The sequence below is a fragment of the Monodon monoceros genome, unplaced genomic scaffold (genome assembly GCF_005190385.1).
Source record: "Monodon monoceros isolate NGI ecotype Baffin Bay Population unplaced genomic scaffold, NGI_Narwhal_1 Super_Scaffold_10, whole genome shotgun sequence".
Taxonomy (NCBI): domain Eukaryota; kingdom Metazoa; phylum Chordata; class Mammalia; order Artiodactyla; family Monodontidae; genus Monodon; species Monodon monoceros.
The window spans coordinates 14,787,376-14,807,252 of record NW_021703766.1 but is presented as its reverse complement, the minus strand read 5'-3'; the positions used below and the strand labels follow the sequence as shown (position 1 = coordinate 14,807,252).

Genomic DNA, 19,877 nt, shown 5'->3' with positions numbered 1-19,877 from the left:
AAAAAGGCATTTTGTCTCTTTAATTTACAAAAAGTTTTCATATATGTTGGCCAAAGGGACAATATCTGGGTACTTTGAATGTTGTACTTTTTCCAAAGTTGTCTTTCACTTCCTATAGCATGATTACACCAGAGGAAAGCAGGTAGCATGCTATGGGGAGCAAAGGGGCAGGAGAGCCAGAACCATGTCAATACATCACCCAGCCGTGTGGCCTTGCAAGCCCAGCCAGGTAGGAGACCCAACTGAGTGGAGGGGCTGGGCTTGGAGAAATGAAGAAAGGTAGGAGAAAGGGCAGGGAGCCCGAATGTTGCCTGCCTCTAATGCTTTAAGAAATAACCAAAGAAGTGAGTTCTTTAAAAGTTGACATTAAAAAGACATGGTCTCTGTATGAAACTATAATGGTGGATGCATTTGTCCTAACCCATAGAATGTACAGACACCAAGGGTGACCCCTAAGGTAAACTACGGACTTTAGGGGGTAATGATGTGTCAGCGCAGGCTCATCAGTTGTAACAATCGAACCACAGCGGTGGGCGATGCTCATAGTGGGGAGGCTGTGCAGGTTTGGGGGCAGGGGAAGCAGATATAGGAGAAATCTTTGTACCTCCTGCTCAATTTTGCTGTGCACCTAAAGCCACGTTAAAAAAAATAACAAAAAAGAAACGATTATAAAGCTAGGACTTAGCCGAGGGGATTACAGATAAAGCGCTTCAGCCACCCAGTCGGAGGGTCACTCAGATTCTGCTACTTTGGGGGCCGCAGAATCCTTTGTGACAGATCCTCTTCTACCTACCTGGAGTATAATTCTTCTCCCCCTGAGCTAAAGGAACCCAGAACAAACCCCAGCCGCCGCCTTACTAAAGGGAAGGAGGAGCTCCCTAGAACCACCATGTGGCCATGTACACTTGCCTTTGAGCCTCCTCTGCACATCCCATATGAGGAGGAAGCTTCCTGCCATAGGCAGGGCCCAGCAAGCTAGCCCCGGGGTCCCCAGAATGAGCCCCCTATCTCAGCCTGAGACCCTCAACTGCTGATATTTCTAAGATGTCTAAAGTATCCTGCTCCTCTCAAGTAGGCATTAAAGGGTAGACGCACATGGCTGAGAGCAAGGCAGGGGACCCCTGTCCAGTTCAACAACCTTACTGTTCTCTCACACCAGTCTCAGGAATCCACTTCCGGGTCATTGCCAAGAAACGCTTTTGTACCTCTAGAAAAAGAATCAGTTATCATCTGAGGAAGAGATGGTGAAAAGCAGAGTATTAAATCGGAATATTAAAGCTGGAAGGAAGGTAGATCTGAATGGAAAGGGTCCATAGTTAAAAAGAAAGCATTGGAGACAGAGTGCAAACAGATTCTTGGGCAGAAGTCCAGAAGCCAAAGCAGATTCGGGTACAGCTGCTGGGGGCGGGGAGCCTCCCCACTTATTCTGTGGCATCTGTGTATGCCACGTGCCTCACCAGCCGGCACCTCAGCACACTGCTGAGGCTGCTTGACAACAGAAGAGACTAGTGATTCTAGCGTAAGCATCATCTTTTACGTGAAAACCGATAAGCAGCATTTTACACTATTTTCCATGAATACACAACACATAACGGAAGAAACTTCGGCCATTCTGAGCAAGAGAGCAGCCAACCCGCCCATGGGAAAGGACAGAGGGTGCGCGGCTGCTCACCTTCCTCCCACTTCCTGGCCACCGTGGCCGCCTTGCCCCAGCCCTGCCAGGTGCTGGTGCCCCAGGCCATTCTCCTTCCCTGTCAGCTGAGTCCCACCCCATCAACCCCTCCTCTAAGAGGCACTGCCTGGAGAACAGAAATAAGGGCGAGCTAAAGTTCTACAAGGATCCATCCAAGGAAAGTCAGCGTTCTGCCTGTTCTCTAATGTGTGATTTAGGGCAGTCAGGGGAAAAGAAGAGTCAGAAATACAATAACATTTTACAAACAATAAATTTATTTCCAAATCCCGAATTATAACCAAATTATAATTCCCCCTAGGTCTATTGTGCTGTTTTACACAAGAATTTTAAAAAACATAGTCACAGCCATGTCATTCATACACCAAGTGTCCCGGGGACAGTTTATTTGAATACGGTGGGTCCGGCCACCTCTCGTGGTCCTGGCAGCTGCTCTGCGGCCCCACGCCTGCACCGAGAAACTCCCACCTCCTCCATGGCAGAGCCTGGCCGCAACAGGTGCCCCCAGGGCCATGATGTACACAAATGAAAGCACACAGATGAAACGGTTTTGTCGGCAGGCCTGGGCGCTCCAGCCACGGGGCTCATGACTCAACACCTGGCCCCCCTCCTCTTCAGGGACAGCATCAGCTCAGAGCCCAAAGCGGGCTGGTGTGCGGCGAGGGGTCATGGGTTCCCCTTGCTCTTTCCGACCTGGGGTGTAGATCTTTGTAGACCTGGAGACACAGAAGAGGGGTTAGGAATCGCACTGCTGCTCACTCCGGCCAGGACACACAGGAGGACGAGGAGCCTGAGGTCTTGCTGCTTCTGTGTGTGAGCAGGCTTTGGGGCTGCAGGGTCTCCGCCCCTAGCACACTTCCACTCCCCTCGCCTTCCCTATGTGTGATCGGGAGCAGAATGAGATAGCACCTCTTTCTTATATCCACTGAGGCACGTTATGAGATTTTTTAACAATTCCATTCATATCCCCTAGGTGAGCTATGAAGGGAGTCTTCCCTCCACCTCACCAGGCCGCCACTCGAGCTGTGGCTGGGCTTTGTCCCCAGTTCCTGGAAGTATCTCTAGACCCTTGGAATTTCCCAAGGGACTGGAGTGTCTCTGTTATTCACGGTGGACCACATCTGATAGTTTATGCAAATGAGATGACTCAGGATGGTGGCTGCCCTGCCAGAAAAACCAACCTGGGATTAGAGGGCTGTGCTTTGAGCCTCGTGCTATTAGCCCAGACTCTGGGGAGGGAAAAGGGATTGGAGACTAAGTCAACACATGGGTCCTGCCCAATAAAACTCTGGGCACCAAAGCTCGGGTGAGCTTCCCTGGTGACAATACTCTGTGTAATGTGCCAGTAGGGTAACATGACCCCAAGGACAATGGAAGACTTCACATCTAAGACCCTCTCAGACCTCACTTTATACATCTCTCCCTTTGGCTGGTTCTGTGTCCTTTTGCTATAATAAAACTGTAATATGTATAGTACTTTCCTGAGTTCTGCGAGGTATTCTAGCAAATTATCAAACCTGAGGGAGTCCATGGGGATCCCCAAATTTGTAACAAGTTGGTGAGAAATGAGGGTGACCCTGGGTACCCCCCAACTTGCAGGTGGTGACTGAGGTGAGGGCAGTCTTGCAGGGACTATGCCCTTCACCTGTGCGGTCTAACTCCAGGCACCAGGGCAGACGCAGGTGCCCAAGGCTCTCCTGGCCTTGCCTCTCCACCGTGATGTCCAAGCCCTAGCCTGTTGGTAAAGCTGTGAGACCTACTCTGCCGCTCCAGCCCACCTTGGGCCCCATCACAACATAACAAACAACGACCAGGAGTTGCAGCTGTATCACCACTCCTTGAAAGTATGTCCAAAACCCCTCCCGTCTCCACGTGACCACAGTCAACTCGTCACCAATTCACCTCTGCACATTTAACTTCTCTTAAATCGCGACCCTGCCTCAGGGCCTGGTCAGTCCAGCTGGTGGGCTCCATCAGGACAAGAGTCCCGAGACCACAGCTCACCTGACACTACCCAGGGGGCTGCGCTTTTCCTGCTCCTGCCGCCGGGCCCGCAGCTGCTCCTCGGCCAGTGCCATCTCCTCCTCCATGGCAGAGGCTTCCTCTTTGGCCCGTCGGCGGTTCTCCTAGAGAAGGGAGAGGTACTGGGGTCACTGGGGATTGGCGGGTGAGGAGGGCCAGTCTGCACCCATCTCCCTGCTGCAAGCCAGGTGCTGGGTAGACCTTGCCAGCTCCCAAAGGCAGGGACACACAGCTCCCTGCCCCAGCACTGAGGCCTGCTTTGCTCACTGATCCAAGACAGACATTGGATGATTGAGTCCTCACCCTGTCATGCCTCAGCCCTCCACTCAATTTGCTAAGTGCTTACATGCTCTAACCAAGTTCATAACCATGCCAGGAAGTACAGGAAACAGAGAAGACATGACATCTGGCTGGAGAGGACGGACACAGGAAGATGTGTGCGGGCCCGGTGTGGGGAGGACTATGCTGAGAAGGGGGGAAGCTAAAGTCCACAACATTCTGCAGCCCCGCCTCCAGCTGGGAGCCACCAGTGGACACCAAGACTGTCAGGAGACCGAGAAGTAGGGAGAGAATTTATAACGGAGGGACAGGTGGGACCACTGAGCAATCCTAGTGTCTTCAAAAGTGGCACCACCAGACCTTATGTGCCTCCTGACTGGATCTAAAAGGAGGTTCACAGCACCACATGCATTTATGCATCCTTACCCGAAACAGCTGAATCTGAATCTAACCAAGGCTTTAGATTAATGACTAGCTTACAGAAAGCACATGGGATAGAGGCAAAAGTTAAATATGTTGAGGAAGCAATCAGCTCAAAAGAGAACGTGGAACATTCTACAAGATGACCAACCTGTTTTCTCCGATAAGTCAATGCCATAAAAAATGAGTGGGGGCAGAGCTTGTTCCAGAATAAAAGACTTAATATATATAATGACAAATTTCAACGCCTGGATCCAAATTCAAGCAAATCAATTATAAAAAATTATCTTTGGAATAAAAAAGGAAACATGAATAAGAAGTGGAGACTTTAGCAACATTAAGGATTAATTCTGTTGAGTAAGATTTGCATGGAGGTTATGTTTTAATTTTTGAAAGTCCTTTTAGAGGCACATATTCAAGTGTTTATGGGTGAAAAAATATAATGTCTGAGGTATGCTTTAAAATATTCCAGGAAAAACCAATATGTATGGAGCGGGGTGGGAATAAGAAACAAGGTTGGGCAGAATGTTGATAATTATGGAAGCTAAGTGAGGAACTCGTGGCTCATTATACTGTTTCTGTCCACTTTTATGAGTATTTGGACTTTTCAATAATAAGTTGTTTTTTTTAAGGCTCAGCAGACCAAGCAAATGGAGTGGGTGGGGGGAGATCAGACAGACTAACCTGCCTGGATCACAACTTTTATGTTTGACAGAGAAGTGAAGGGAAGCCAGATGACGATGTGTCTTTAATACCAGGCTGAGGGGAAAGCGGATCCCAGAGACAAACAGATCCTCCATAGAAAAGCACAGGATCCTTACCTGCCGAGACTTTCCTGCCTGTTTCACGCTGTAGAACATGGGGCCCAGCTCTGCCAGCCACTCTCCGTCCACAGCAGTCACACATTGCATGTACTCCTGCAGGCAGAAGGGCCACAAAGCGGTGGTCACAGAAGGACCAATGCTTTGAGCTGTCCCTCCCAGAGCAGTTCCACAATTAGGAGCTGTATGGGAAGGGCCTACCCCTAGCCCTGTGAGGCTGAAAAAGGCAAGGGAAAGCCGCAGACACTGGGATTCTAATCCCTTCTCCCATCCAAATTCCTCCATGCTTGAGAAAAAGGCCCCTATTGTCCAACAGAAAAGGCCCAGCCCCTCAGAAAACCCTTCTAACAACACCAAAAGGGCTTGCTTGTCCGCGGCAGCAAGTTGGAAACAATCCTGCTGGCACAGCCGAGGCCACTGGAATCTAGAGGTTAACTGTGTATCCATATAAACTTCCCCAAACCCCCAACTGAAAACCAACCTCAATTTCCCTGCAAGCAACGCATGTAGCCTTAAGCCTCCCAAGCTCAAAATCCATCCCAGAAGGCGGCAAAGGGTTATTACAAAGGCCTGGCCCAGCCAAGTGGGCCTACAGTCATACAGGCTGCCTTGGAAAAGACTCACCTTGGTGGTCATGACCAACTCGTGATACACAATGTAGTCTGGGGTGTAGCCCATTCCAAAGAGGGAGCTGGTGGGGTGCAGGTGGCAGGGCATGCCTGTCCGGATATTCACATACTCCCCGATTCCCTACGGAAGAGATGCAACAGGTGGCTACATTGCAAAACACTGCACATCTGGGCCGCTACCCAGTCCAGTACTGTCTTGACACAGGCTTTTGGGGGAAGCCCAGATCTGCAGGACTGTACAATGAGACAGGAGACCTCTGCCCTCGAAAGAAGTATCAGGCCCAGAGGGGCCATAGCCCTACTAGGCTCACCTTGAGCTTGGCTGCCTGGTGGAAATAGGCAGCACAGATACACTTCCTGACAATGTCCCAGTCAGTGCCACACGAGGCCAGGCTCATCCTCTGCTGCACCATGATGTCCTTGAGCTGAGCCCGCACCTCCCGGACCTAGAGCAGGACACAGGTAGACAAGGATGGAGCCCTCCTTCCCTGCATCCCAACCCTCCTCCCAACGTGCTGCTTGTCTCGGCCACTGCCCCCACCTTCCGCATGGCCTTGGCATGGATGAAATGATCGTTACACCAGATGGTAGAGTAACTGTTGTTCTTCCACTGCAGGTAGACATTCAGGTAGGTCAGATGGTCACTCTCAGGGACTGCAAACTTCTCCCGGATTTGATCGCTCTCCTCCTCTCGGCCCTAGGAAGGAAAAAGGGAAGTCCAGGTCCAATGAGAAGAGCTATCTCACACTATCATCTACCCTCACCACAACTAAAAACACATCGACGTAGTGCCTGACAATATAGGAAAAATAAATTAGTTTACAACAAAATATTTATTCTAAAATGTGAGGGCTCAGGCACAGCCATCCTAGAAAAAACTGCAAAACACTCCCTGAGAACCATGGATCTTGCCCACCCCTTCCCCTACCCCAACCTGCTTAACATAAAACAGCAAAACCACTCTTTGGAAACTGATTCCTGCCCCTCCCTCCACTCTGTCTTAACAACACAGAGAGAAACTACTCCCCTCTCTCAACCTTCCCTGAGCCCATAACCTCCCGAGATCCCTGGGAGGAGAGGAGCCGGACAGCATCTCCCACCTTGGGCCTGTAGAAGATGGCTGGGACCGAGAGCATGGAGACGATGAGCAGGATCTCGGAGCTGCAGCCCATGTCACAGGACACAATGAGCATCTTAGACAGGGCCGGGTCCAGCGGGAACTCCACCATCAGCCGCCCGGTCGAGGTCAGACCGCCTGGGAGAGAGGAGCAAATCCGCACGGTCAGTGGACACAGTGCCATAAGAGGGAGAACCCAGGCGCCAGAGCCCACGGGGCCCTGCCCGGCTCCCGGGGCCACAGCACCTGTGTTGTCCAGGGCCCCGAGGATCCAGAGCTGATACATGGAGTTGAGCATGTTGTCCTCCGGGGGCGGGTCCATGAAGTGGAACTGCAGCAGGTCCTGCACCCCCAGGGACTTGAGCAGCAGCACCACGTTGGCCAGGTTGGTCCGCTGGATCTCGGGCACCGTGGTGGTCAAGAGCTCATTCTTGTAGGCGCTCTGGGTGTAGAGCCTGTGGGGGAGAAGACGCAGTCCTGCCGCACTTCCCACCATGCTGCCCGGCTGAGCCCCTCAAATATGCCCGGCTGTCTACACAGGGACCAACACTGGGCTTGTGCACCCAGAAGAGGCAGTGCAGATGAAAGCCACGGGTAAGGAGGAGAAGTCCTCATTTCTTCCCCCCACCTCCCCCTTTCCATTACAATCACGAATCTCCACCTACTCAAAGCTCAGTCCTGACAATTCACCATTCTGCTGGAGTCTCCTATGTACTTGTTTCATTTCTGGAACCAGTGAGCCTGGGACTAGAATTATGGCTGGGGTTTTTTTCCTTTATATTTTTCTAGATTTTCTGAATTTCTATGGTTAATACATTATTTTTACAAATCGGAACAAAAAAGAGAGAGAGAGTAATTGGAGAAGGAAAAAAGAACGGGTGCTGTAATTTGTTCACATTTATCTTCTGGGAGGAGGCACACTGTAATCACCGGTCACCCGCCGCAGACACCTCCAACACAGGTCTTCCTAAAACCCAAGGCCGCTCAGACCTCAGGGCTGCCTGGGAGGCAGCTTCCTCCACTCAGCAGCATGTGATGAGAGGACCAACAAGCGGCTGCCCCACCATTGGTTCCCAGCCTCAGGGATCACCTCTCTGCAGGATCACAGTCCAAGCCTTCCCACCCCAGCTGGGGCTCCACCCCAGAAAGCAGGCTAGCACAGGGCTCCTACCTGAAACACTGACCTGGGCCCGTCCTGCCGGCTCGCCCCGACCTCTGGTTGGCATTGGCCTGGCTGATGGGGTAGATCTGCAGAGCATCCATGCCAATCCTGGGGTTGAAGACCTAGGAGGGGACAGCAAAGAACTGACTAAGGACAGAGTGAGGGGAAAAAGGGAGGCAGGCTTGAGACAAAGACAAACCCTGGTTGCTACACATCACAGAATGAAGTGTCTTAGCGATGTAAGCAGCCATCTTTCGGAACCAGGAACCTCAAGAAATTTCCCCTAAACACCAGCTCCACAATCTCTATCGAGCTATGTAAACTGTGTGTCTACCTCGAGTTATCACAAGGATGGAATGAATCAAGCACACAGCAAAACCAGCACTCAATAAACACCACCACCACTTCCATGAGCAATCGTCGTTTGAGGGCCAAGGACCCAGGGCCTGCCTTCCCACCCCCTTGGCTGACTTAGCTCTGGGTGAAGGCCCAGGGCCCCGGTGCCTGTCTCCTCTTACCTTTAATTTACAATAACCAGAATCGATAACAAACATGATGCCATCGACAGTCAGAGAGGTCTCAGCAATGTTGGTGGCAACAATACACTTCCGAACGCCATCCGGAGCCTGGAGCCGGACAGGACACTCATGGAGGGAAGGCTGTAGGCCTTCAGGTAGGAAAAACCCCACAAGGAGAAAAGTACACCCCACCCATGCCAGAAAAGTAACACCCTCCCTCTTGCCCTCCTTTGGGGGAGTCTGGGGGAATCCCAAGGTGGGGACCCATCTCACCTTCTGGAAGATTTTGGCCTGGAGGTCAGAAGGCAGCTGGGAATAGATGGGCAGCACAGCCAAGGCAGGCGCGTTCTCCAGTTCTTCCAGATGCTCCACAATCTGGTCTGAGGTCACCTGAGGGCACAGAGAGGAGCTGTGAGACACCAGATCCCCCAGTTCTCACACGAAGGACACACCCGTTCATCCCAGTCATGACCGAGGCACGCACCTCGATGTCCTCTTGGCCAGGCATGAAGATAAGGATGTCCCCGGGGGCCCCCGACAGATGCACCTGCAGAGACTGCTTCACTGCGGCCTCCACATAATCCTCCTGGGGGGTCTGCAAACCAGTGAGGGACACCGTGAGAGGGAATGCAGGCCAAGCCCCCACTGGGAACTGGTGACCCAGTTCTGGTCAGGGGCTAGAGCCGATGAACTCTCAGGGCTGCCGCACCTGCAGACAGGCCTGATGGCCCTCCCTGAGCCCTGCACGTCCACTCCAAAGAAACAACCAAGCGAAATCTCCCCAGAGTGCAGTCCTTCGCCTCCAAGCCCTATAGCCGCAGGCTCCCAGGGTCCCCACAAAACCTCTCCAGACTCAGTGTGCCACTCCACATCCCCCAACCAGCTCCTCATCAAGGGTCAGGGCAGTTCCAAAACAGGGCCTCAGTACCTTGCTGAAGAGGATGTCAACAGGGAAGGTACGACCAGGGATGTGGAAGATGGGGACATTCCCAAAAAAGGAAGCAAATTTCTCTGCGTCCATGGTGGCCGATGTGACGATGAGCTTCAGGTCTGAGCGCCGAGCCACCACCTAAAAGAAGAAGTCAGTCAGAGGCTTCCCCACAGTTTTGGGACCCTTGGCTTCTGCCCTCCAGTCTCATCGGCATCACTACCAAATGAAACAGAAGTCAGAGCTGACGGATGGCTCATTAGATTCATAACAATCCTGAACTGAAGCCGTGGAGCCACAGCCAGGAGAGCCACGGGTCGCTCAGCTGAGCAAGAACAGAGTAAACCACCACCAGCTCTGAACCCCGCAGCCAAGGGCCTCAGGGGCAACTCGGCCTGTCAAAGACCCCCTCAGCTTCCCCAGGCTAGACCCCAGCCCGCCTGGAGTGCCTCGTCACTAACTCCTGGCAGGGCGGTGGTCCAAGCCCCACAGGCACAGAGGCTGGACCCGCAGCCCTCACCTCCCGGAGCAGCCCAAAGAGCACGTCGGTGTTGAGGGAGCGCTCGTGGGCCTCATCCATGATGATGGCGCTGTAGTGATCCAGGTCCGCTTCCCGGAGGGACTCTCGCAGCAGGATTCCATCAGTCATGTACTTGATCAAGGTGCTTTCTGAAGTGCAGTCTTCGAAACGGATGGCATAACCCACCTGGAGGCCAGAGAGACCGCTCAGAAGCTCTGGGCGCCCAGTCGCCCTTGCACACCCCGAGCTGGGTCCAGGCCTCAGCAGATCAGCCCAAATGACAGAAGCTACCGGGCAAGAACTACACAGCTCAGCGCTTGCGCCCACTCACCTCCTCACCAAGGTTGCCCCCCATCTCTTCACTGACTCTCTTGGCCACCGACATGGCAGCCACACGGCGGGGCTGGGTGCACCCAATCATCCCATAGTCCGTGTAACCGTCTTCATGCAGGTACTGGGTCAGCTGAGTGGTCTTACCACTCCCTGTCTCCCCAACCACGATCACGATGCTATTATCTCTGCAAGGAAGAGAAGATAAAGGGTGAATCGGCCCGAGTGGAAGGCCACCTCCTACCCCCACCTGTAGCTATCCAAGGAGCATGCCTGCGCAGGGAGGATTTCCCTGGGAAAACGGTCTTATACTGAAACACCCTCTAAAAAGTCTGGAAGACAGTATGGTTTAAACAAATGAACTAAAACAAAACGATGCCATCTTGCTTACTTCAAGCAGGGTAGCCCAGCGCACCCAAGTGAGGGAAAAATCCTTTCCCTTCTCCACCGGATGCCATACCCAAAAGAAAAAGAGCTGTGGAGTACATACCGGAGAAAACGGGACACCTGATTCAACAGCGGAATCCCGACCCGGGGTGGACACAGTTACCTGATAATCGTGAGCAGTTCCTGCTGCACAGCAAAGATGGGCAGGTACTGCCTCTGCTCCAGAATAGACTTCTTCTTTGCGAATTCACTGCTGGCTTCGCTCTTTTTCTTCATGTGGTCTGCAAACTTCTGCTCTGTCCTGAGAACACACAGCAGCCTAAGCGCCCTGCACAGCTTCCCACATCTTCTCTCCTGACTGGGTTACTGCCCTGCTTCCTACACCCAGAAGTGAGCACTGCTTCAAATATGCAGTAAATCTTTGAGACGCCACAGCTGCCAGGTGCTGCTCATCTCCTCTGTCCTAAGGGACCAGACTGCTGTCTGAGAATCCATCATCCAAAACCTGCTCAACGCCCCCAGGACACACAGCTGCAGAGGGCTCAGAGGAGCTACAGATCAGCGAGTGGCAAATCCTCTGCCCTGAAAGACTTCAGCCGGAAGAGGAGCTGAAATCCACAGGTCATCACCTTATATGGAACAACCCTGGGCAATGTCAGCACCACACTTAACAGGCTGAAAGGAGGAGCTGTGGTTACAGTCATGGCCAAGGTCAGACTCACTCCCACCTCTTGGTGGGACAGCAGAGTCCACAAGGCTTCACTTTTAAAGAACTGTGAGAACAATCCCACTTGACGTTTACCTACAGCTTCCACTGAAAGCGCTCAAGTATCCGACACACGTACATCCCCAGGCTGCAGAGCGAAAAAGGTACCAGTCCTACCTTACCTACATTAGTCTACAGTCTCCACCCATCCCTTCCCCAAGAGACTTTTCCTCCAACAGATTTGAGCCCAGGCTCTGTCAAGCTTCCTGTTTCTAACATCCCAGTCACTCCCGGTCAGCTAACAATTAACACCTATGGGATTAAATTAACTAGAAACTAACAAGGGCTGATCAATAGCACCAACTTCTCACTTCTCACAGGGTTATAGAGAATTATTAACCCAGATGACAATTTTGTAGGATTTCAGAGTGTTCAATGAGATTCAGAAGGGACATTTGAGTTCAGCCACCTACACAATGAGGAAAGCCCAATAAGCAGTTATCCAACATCTGCTTAAATACCTCTATGAATGGGGAAGTCACTACCTGAGAAGACAATCCTTTCTATTCTCAAACTTCTATTAAAAATACTTCTTCCTTAGATTGAACTAAAATCTAAGGGTGCAAAGCACACTTTCTCACACTGAGCATCTGAAAGGCACTCTGGCAGAGTGGCTAAGAGTGTGGGCTCTGAAACTAGACTGTCTGGGTGTGATCCACACTCCACCATTTCTAGCTGGGTAACCTCAAACAAGTTACTTAACCTCCCTGGACCTCATCCTCCTCGCATGAAAAATGGGAAAGATTACACCTGTCCCATGGGACTGTCATGAGAATCCAATGACTGAATATCTGTGAGTTCTGTGGTGCTGCCTGGCACAGAAGAAGCTCCTGCAGTATCAGGGGCGACAGTAGGAATGTTATCTCAGAAAAGTCGAAAAGACCAGGAGGAAGGGACCAGAGACTCAAAATGACATCATTTTCCTATTGGTGAGTGACGAATCCTATCAGACCCCTTGAGGCCCCATCTTCAGAGACACCTGCTGCTGGCGAGACTCCTACCTGTAGTCCACTTTACCGTCCTCTGTCAGAGCTTTATCCGGCTCTTCCTCTTTTTTGACACCCATTATATCTCCCAGTTTGGTTCCAGCCAATTCCCAGTGTTTGTGTTGAGCCTGAAAAAGACACAAAAAGTCAATCTGCTCCATCCCGTGACACAACTGCGGTCCACGGAAAATCAATCCCATCTGACAACAGGCTTCATCTAGCAGGCAGTAAATTCCCACAAGGTAGCAGTGGCACCGAGCCATGCCTCCCAATCTTATGTCTGAAGCTCCTGAGACACCAGGCCCCGGATTATCTTAACTGAGGCCCTGGAGGAGGAATGCAATACCCTCCCACAAGGGCTGTTTCTTGCTCAATGAGTTTCCTCTAACTGCCAATAGGAACCCTACCTGTGAGGTGGAACGTGATCTTTAAAAAAAAGAAAAAAAAACAAAAAAATAGGCAGATACTCTCTGGCCCTAGAAGACGAGAAACCAACCTTTTTGCGTTCCTTTTGCTCCCTGTGCTTCCGCACTGTTTGACTGCCTTTTCTAGCGATAATGGCCAGGTCAGAAGTGGCGTCCTTGACTGGAATCACAGGCTCTGGCTGCAGGAGGTTGAGGAAAAAGAGAAATTCTGCGCTGACCATTAAACTCAACACAAAGGTCCACTTCGTACTGGCCCTGGTAAACGAAGGGTTGCTACCCTACCCCTATCGTGATGGGGCTTTTTTCCTCTCCTTTCCTTTCTCTTTCTTTCTTTTCCCATTTCAGGCTTCTCTGAGCGTTCTTCTCTCTGACAACAGAGGACCCTCACCTGCTTGGTGAAGACGATGCGCCCGTCCAGAAAGGGAGGCACCAGGTTATGCACCATCAGATGGACCTTGGCTGCACTGTCCTCTTCAAAGTCGTCGTCCACCTCCAGCCGATGTACCACCCCGCTGGTGAGCATGCGGTTGGTCTCCCAGCGTTCGTTATCCTGTGAGGATACAACGGGAGGCCACGTTAAGACTGCAACTGCAAGGCCATCCTGAAAGGTCCCAGGTGAGGCCACGCAGAGGGTCCTGACAGAAGGGCCACAGGGGCTGCAGAGATGTCACGGGCCCCTCTACCCTGCAGCTCCTTAGACAGAAGAATCGCTGATCCCAAACCACCTGCAGTACTCTTCCCAGAAGCAACCCGTTGTATCTAAGGCAGAACCTCTATATGGATACACAAACGGTGACTGTCCCTGGCCCCGCTGAGAGACACAAAGGACACACCACAGAGCCGGGGCCTGACCTCCCAGTTCCCATCAACAGCACCCCTCCAGGAACTACTGCAGAAGACGGAAATCACGATTTGGGTTGGGTTTTTCTTAAGTTACTGATAAGTTCCCTGCCCACCCCTCTGCCTCCAGAGGAATCGCTAAGTCTATGACGTCAGCAGCGGGGAGACAAGCTGTGCCGTCGGCAGGTGCATGTGACCTGCCGCTTCTCCAGCTGAATCTGCTCCACCTTCTGTGGGCAGCCTCACCTCATTGATCTGCCTCCGCTGAGCCGAAATGCGCTTCTGCTTCTGTTTGTGCAGGTGCTGCTCCCGCCTCCTCACGTAGTCCTCAGAGGAGTAGGCCAGGGGGTTGTGGAACTCATCATATCCCTCATCCATCATGTACCAATCCCGGTCAGCTTGCTGTGGCACAAGAGACAAAGCAATAAGAACAAGGCGCAGATCGAGTTTCTGTGCAAGACGTGGCCAGAAGGGGAGGACGTGTTTGGTAAGAAGTCACTGGTGTAGCATAGCAATCCTCGTGAGAGACACAAGAGAGGCTGTAAGACGAGCCACCTAGAGGAGAAGCACAGTTTACAGCGCAGCCCACCATGACGGCACTTCTTACATTTACCACACGATGGCACCAGCACACAGCCGAAAAAGTTAAGTCTGACCTGCATTTGGTGAGAAGTTTGACCACAGAGCCTTTGCCTGGAAAGAGATTCCATGGCTTCGAGACTGAATGTGGCTCAACGTCCGGTTCCACTACAGTGTAACCCATGACCCTTGTGCTCAGACACCCCCGGTCACCCACTCACTGACAGATGGCCACCACCCCTCATTCAATCCCTCAAAGATGTAGTTTTTACCCTCTGGTCATCCTCCCATTGCTGCCGCTCCTCTTCTGTGTCAAATGAAATTCCTTCTTCGCCATCCTCACGTCTCCCTGTGGGAGAACACGTAGCAGGTCAGTCTGCACGGTCCCAGCTCATCCCCAGTGGCCTCACACAGACCTGCCAAGCAGCACAGCCCCAGCCCGGCTTTGCCCAGCCCCACCAGGAAAAGCGACCCTGCTTCCTGCTTCCCACTTCCACCCTGCCTTACCTCGGCCCCTGGACAGACGTGGGGTGGACCCCAGATGTCTTCTGTCATCGGCCCACTCATTGTATTTGTAGGATGGGGTTGGCAGAGGTGTGTCGTCTGAGTACCTGCTCCTCACAGACCTGGGAAACAGTATAACCAGCCTCACTAAATAGTCACTAAGCTGAGATGTGTTCCCCAGCCACCATCTGCCCTCCCAGCCCCAATCACGCCCACCCTGTGCCGCCCACCCAGAGAACCTGGACTGCACCACCCAGAACGTCACCTGTCCCTATCTCGACTGGACAGCCGATGACTCCGCTCAGAATCCCGATAGGAAGGTGTTGGGGAGGGCGATTCCCACTGTGAGCGCTTGGAGGAGCCATAGCCACTGTCCTCCTCATCCCAGGTAGACCTTGAAGGGGTGGCTGCATCTGGGCCACAAAAGACACATCCACAGGAAACGTCTAAGACATGGCTATAGAGCCATTAGGTGAAAGTCAATTCACCAAATTTCTTTTACTATTTATAAACTTTGCACCTATTTGCAATGGATAAGATGGTTTTGACAGCTTTTAAAGATATCTGAATTTTAATGTCCCAGTTTTCATCTGTGCTCATAACAACATTTTAAGGAATATCCAATTTATCTCTGCAAGCATATCCCTCTTGAATGTACATATTTCTTTGTATTAAAACCTTCTTCTGCCCCTACCCCACCCACCCCCAGCTCCCTATTCTTTCCTACCATTTGGAAAACTGGCCACTCAGCAAACTGGCAAATCATGTTAAGGGAGCATATCTGTGTCCACAGAGAAGTCCACAGCCTTCCCAACTGAATCAACTGACTCAGAACCAAGTATTCCCAGAAATTCATGGTGAAATCAGGAATTCCAACCCAGTTCCACTGAGGATGAGAGTCACTCACCCTGCCTCTCATACACTTGGCTCTCACAAACAACCACAAGCAACAGCTCAGACTACCTTTAGGCCGGTGTCGGGGGCTCTCAGGTTCGTTTCTTCTGCCGCTGCGCTCTGACCCTCCATCTCGCTCCGACCTGCTGCTGTGCCTGTTTCTATCCCGCTCATCTGTGAGGAGTCACCGGCAGAGCTTAGAAAACAGGTGTCCCATCCTAACTTCCACCCATCTTCACCCTAGAGAAAGGACAGGCCTCCCCACTCACTCACAGGTGCAACCTCACTGCTCTAATGCGATCCATGGGCTCCTGAAACTCACATATCCCCATTCTTTCAAGGGCAAAAATTAGTTACTGGCTAGAAAGTTTCAAACTCACAGTAAGTTATTTTCCTGCAAGAATTCAAAAAAGAGTAGTTACAAGTCTATAATGAATAGTTATTTAATAGTTACAAGCCTACAAGCTACAGAAATCAAACAACACTGAGGAAAGCCAGTATTGGATTTTATGTCTAGCTTTGATCCACAGCACCATCCCTTTTCTCTCACCAACACTAGTGTCAACTGATTTCTCAAACATATTACCCATTTTCACCTTTATCACCAATTTTCAGGATAAAATGAGGACCACACACTCAAGCAAAGCAGCTATGTTGCAAGTAACAGCTCTTTTCTTAAACTGCCTGCTAATCCCAATACCAACAGGGTCAAAACCAACCAGGCTGACATGAAAATGGAGTTCCCTAATTAACGGGTGTTATAAAAACTCCCACAACAGGAAAAAGGCCGACATGTTAATTCAGGTGCTTAGCAGGCACTAGGAACTCTGCTGGGCAGTTTACCTCTGTCTCTCTTGCGGTCACAGTCTCGATCCCTCGACCTCTCCTTCTTCCGATCCTTTTCTTCTTTGGACGAGGCGTAGACACCATGTTCCCGCCACTCCCGCTCTCTCTGCCGACTGCGTTCCCAAAACTCTTCACTCACACCACCAGGATGGGATGGAGTCTCTACCCGAGCAGATCGATAATGTCTGAAACAGGGAGGGCAGCTGGTAAAGGGCTTATCCATGGAAGAAAAACCTGCCCCAAACCTTTGGCCAGGCCAAACATGTGACCTGGCCTTTTCCACTTTATCTCCCTGGTATGGCAGGTTTGCATATGGCAACAACCGTAAGCGCTTCTAACCTCCATCATCTACTCTTTAGGTGCCTTTGAATCTTCCCCCAGATCTGAAGAAAATACCAGTTCTTATCTAGCCTCAATGTTATAGAATCACAGTAAAATCATAAAGTCCTAAATGTCCAACAAGAAAACTGAGAGATAAACATGAGATGCTATTTTCTGGCCTCCGTTTTCATTCCCTTTGGGGCAGTCCACCCGAAGGCTCTTACCTGTCTTTCCGGCTACTGTGGCCAGCCTGGTCACTGCCCTCCTCCTCAGCATCCTTCTGGTCGTCCTTGCTCTCTTCCCAGTCCTTATAGGAAGAGATTCTGGACTTCTTCTTGTCCTCCCCATCATCCTTCTCCTCTCTCTCCCTCCTTTTCAGGGAAGCCAACAAGTCTAGTCCCAGCAATGAAGGGCGGGGAGCAGGGGCCTTGAAGACATGCTGCTCACTAGATGCACTTTTGGTCTTGAAAATAAGACCGCCAACCTGGGAGTCCACATCAGTGCCTTCCAATCGATGGATCGAGGCATCCTCGCTGGTGTCCTCCATGACAGGCTCTGGGATTTCTCTGGAAGGAAAACAAACCATTTGATATCAGACATAAGAAAGGAAAAGGCTTAGCTCTGCTACATCCCAGAATAACCGTAGGTATATGGATCTCTGGGGGGTTGACCTCCCCCTCAAGATCAGAATTCCTTTAGTTACCTCTTACCAAGACCTGTCCATCAAGTCATCGACAATCTCAAAAGATCTTCCTACTTCCACCCCAACTCACGTCAGAAACAGATACACACACACACACACACACACACACACACACACACACCAGGATCCAAGAGGGTATCATCCAGGCAAGAACAGACCTCACTAAGGGACACTTACTAGAGCATTATGGCATCTATAAAGGGAGTTTAGGGAAAACACCACTAGATTTTAAATCAGAAACCTCAATTAGAACCCAGGCTCTTGACATTTTCTACCTGCATGATTGTAAGCAAATAACTTAATCTTTGGTTAGGCATAATTTCTACACCTGCAAAATGGAAATACTTTTTGCTCTATCTAATCCATGGAGTTATTGTGAGAATCAAATATGAAAGTGTATGTGAAAGCACTCTGTAACCATAAAGAGTTACATAAATGTCATCGTTACATTATTTCACTTGCTGTGCTCCAAGGTATTGATTTGGGTCCCTCACCATTTTTTTACACAAGTTCTTCGTCCTCTCCCTTCCCTTAAACTACAGATATAGCAGAGTTGTTGACGTATAAGACTACCATCCATGTGATCCATACTTTAATGAATTGTGTTTTGTAGAAAACACTTCTCTCACAGCAGTCGAAATCTATTTAGCAACAATTCAAGTTCACCAAAAAAAAAAAAAAAATTAATGAGAATCACCAGGCTAGTAAATGATATTTCTGAAAAGTAGGTAACTGTAGGATTTTCTGGCATTCAACTTATAACAAATTCCTCTTTACCTCCCACTATACACAATCTACTTATAAACATATCCCATTCTGAGTGCTTGAATAATTTCCCTCATTCCAACAAGCCAGTAAAGCAAAGAACTGTCAAGGGATAGGGCACCACCAGAATCCAGAATGTTTCACCCAGCTCTAATTAACATATACAGCTCTATAGAAGAATATTGTTAAACAGACTGAACATATAGTATGAACAACAGTTGCATTTTTAAAAATGCCATCAGGCAGAAGAGAAAAGGGAAAGCTACCTATTGGTGACATCTGTATTCATGTGAGGAAATCTAAACAGGAAGGTAGGATTTACATGTTCTGCTCAGTAGTCTGAACTAGAAAATATACTTCTAGAATGTCATTTTATGCAGGAGAGAGAACCTTGTCTGTCTTGTTGACTGCTTTGCCCAGTGCCTAGCAAAATAAACGTTTGAGGAATAAATGAATGATGAGTTTAAACTGATTAAAGGAAACAGGGAGCCAGAAATTTCTAGGGACAACAAAGAAAGATGCCAGCAGCACAGGAAAAGGAGTCTGACAAACAGGACAACTAACAGCTGAGAAAAGTAAATAAGAAGCTAAGTGTTGGCTTGTGAAGAATAATTAGTGGCAAAGAAGCCACAAGAGGTACAAGAAAAATAATGAAGAAAAAACTGGATACATTCATTCAACAATTACTGAGTGCTTTCTGTGAGTCGATCGCTGTTCTGGCATTAGAGATAAAGAAGACAACAAATCAGACAAAACTCCCGACCTTTTTGGAGCTGACATTCTAGTAAAAGATATCACCTGGTAGAGATACCACTGTGACAGAGAAGAGGAAGACAAAAGGAGCCCTGCTGGGCTCGGTGTCCGTCTGGGAGTGGACTAATAGGAAGTGAGCAGGGTGACCCCCCGGGCAGCATCCCTGGACTTCTGTGAGGCCAGGCCAGGAAGGTGGATCTGACCTGAGCAAGGAGAAAGGCCGGTCTTGCAAGACCTAGGCAGCATCCCTAAGGTGAGTAACGCAAGTTGGGTGACAGGGACAAGACTTTCCAAACCTGGGCCCGAACCTGAGCGAGGGGCCGATATCCGCCGCTTGGAGCCGCCACGATTGGCGAAGAAAAGGTCGGAAATGAAGAATGGACACTCACCTCACCAAGTCCGACTCTCGGGACCTTCTGTCCCGGATTCTGGGGCGCTGGCGCAGCCACTCCTCGCTCAGACCGCCTCAGAGAGCCAATATCCGCACCTTGAAAGCCGCCATTATTGTCCCATAAGACTTTGCGCGGCCCCCTCTATCCGTCCAAAGATACCATCGAGAGCAGCCCGAAAAACGCCCGTTCCTAGTGCGGGACAGAACGCTTGCAAGGCTAGACTGTCTTTCTCTGCGGCTCTGATCAGAGGCACTTCCGAGTCTCCTGACGACCAATCACG

The 19,877-nt window shown here is 50.5% G+C and overlaps 1 protein-coding gene across 1 annotated transcript; it reads right to left on the bottom strand.

Moving 5' to 3' along the window:
• Positions 1 to 1,929: 1,929 nt before the first annotated feature.
• Positions 1,930 to 19,799, bottom strand: DHX38 (DEAH-box helicase 38). The gene is made up of 27 exons (XM_029210270.1): positions 19,595 to 19,799; positions 17,209 to 17,550; positions 16,661 to 16,848; positions 15,887 to 15,991; positions 15,189 to 15,336; positions 14,927 to 15,045; positions 14,692 to 14,768; positions 14,087 to 14,242; positions 13,389 to 13,550; positions 13,072 to 13,179; positions 12,591 to 12,703; positions 10,987 to 11,124; positions 10,438 to 10,624; positions 10,107 to 10,292; positions 9,587 to 9,727; positions 9,143 to 9,253; positions 8,932 to 9,048; positions 8,659 to 8,766; positions 8,150 to 8,262; positions 7,225 to 7,433; positions 6,962 to 7,116; positions 6,403 to 6,558; positions 6,173 to 6,307; positions 5,857 to 5,982; positions 5,233 to 5,328; positions 3,695 to 3,816; positions 1,930 to 2,406 (listed from the first exon to the last, which is right to left on the bottom strand). Exons 2-27 carry the CDS (start codon positions 17,529 to 17,531, stop codon positions 2,322 to 2,324), a joined length of 3,684 nt encoding a protein of 1,227 aa, XP_029066103.1. The 5' UTR covers positions 17,532 to 17,550; positions 19,595 to 19,799; the 3' UTR covers positions 1,930 to 2,321.
• Positions 19,800 to 19,877: the final 78 nt, after the last annotated feature.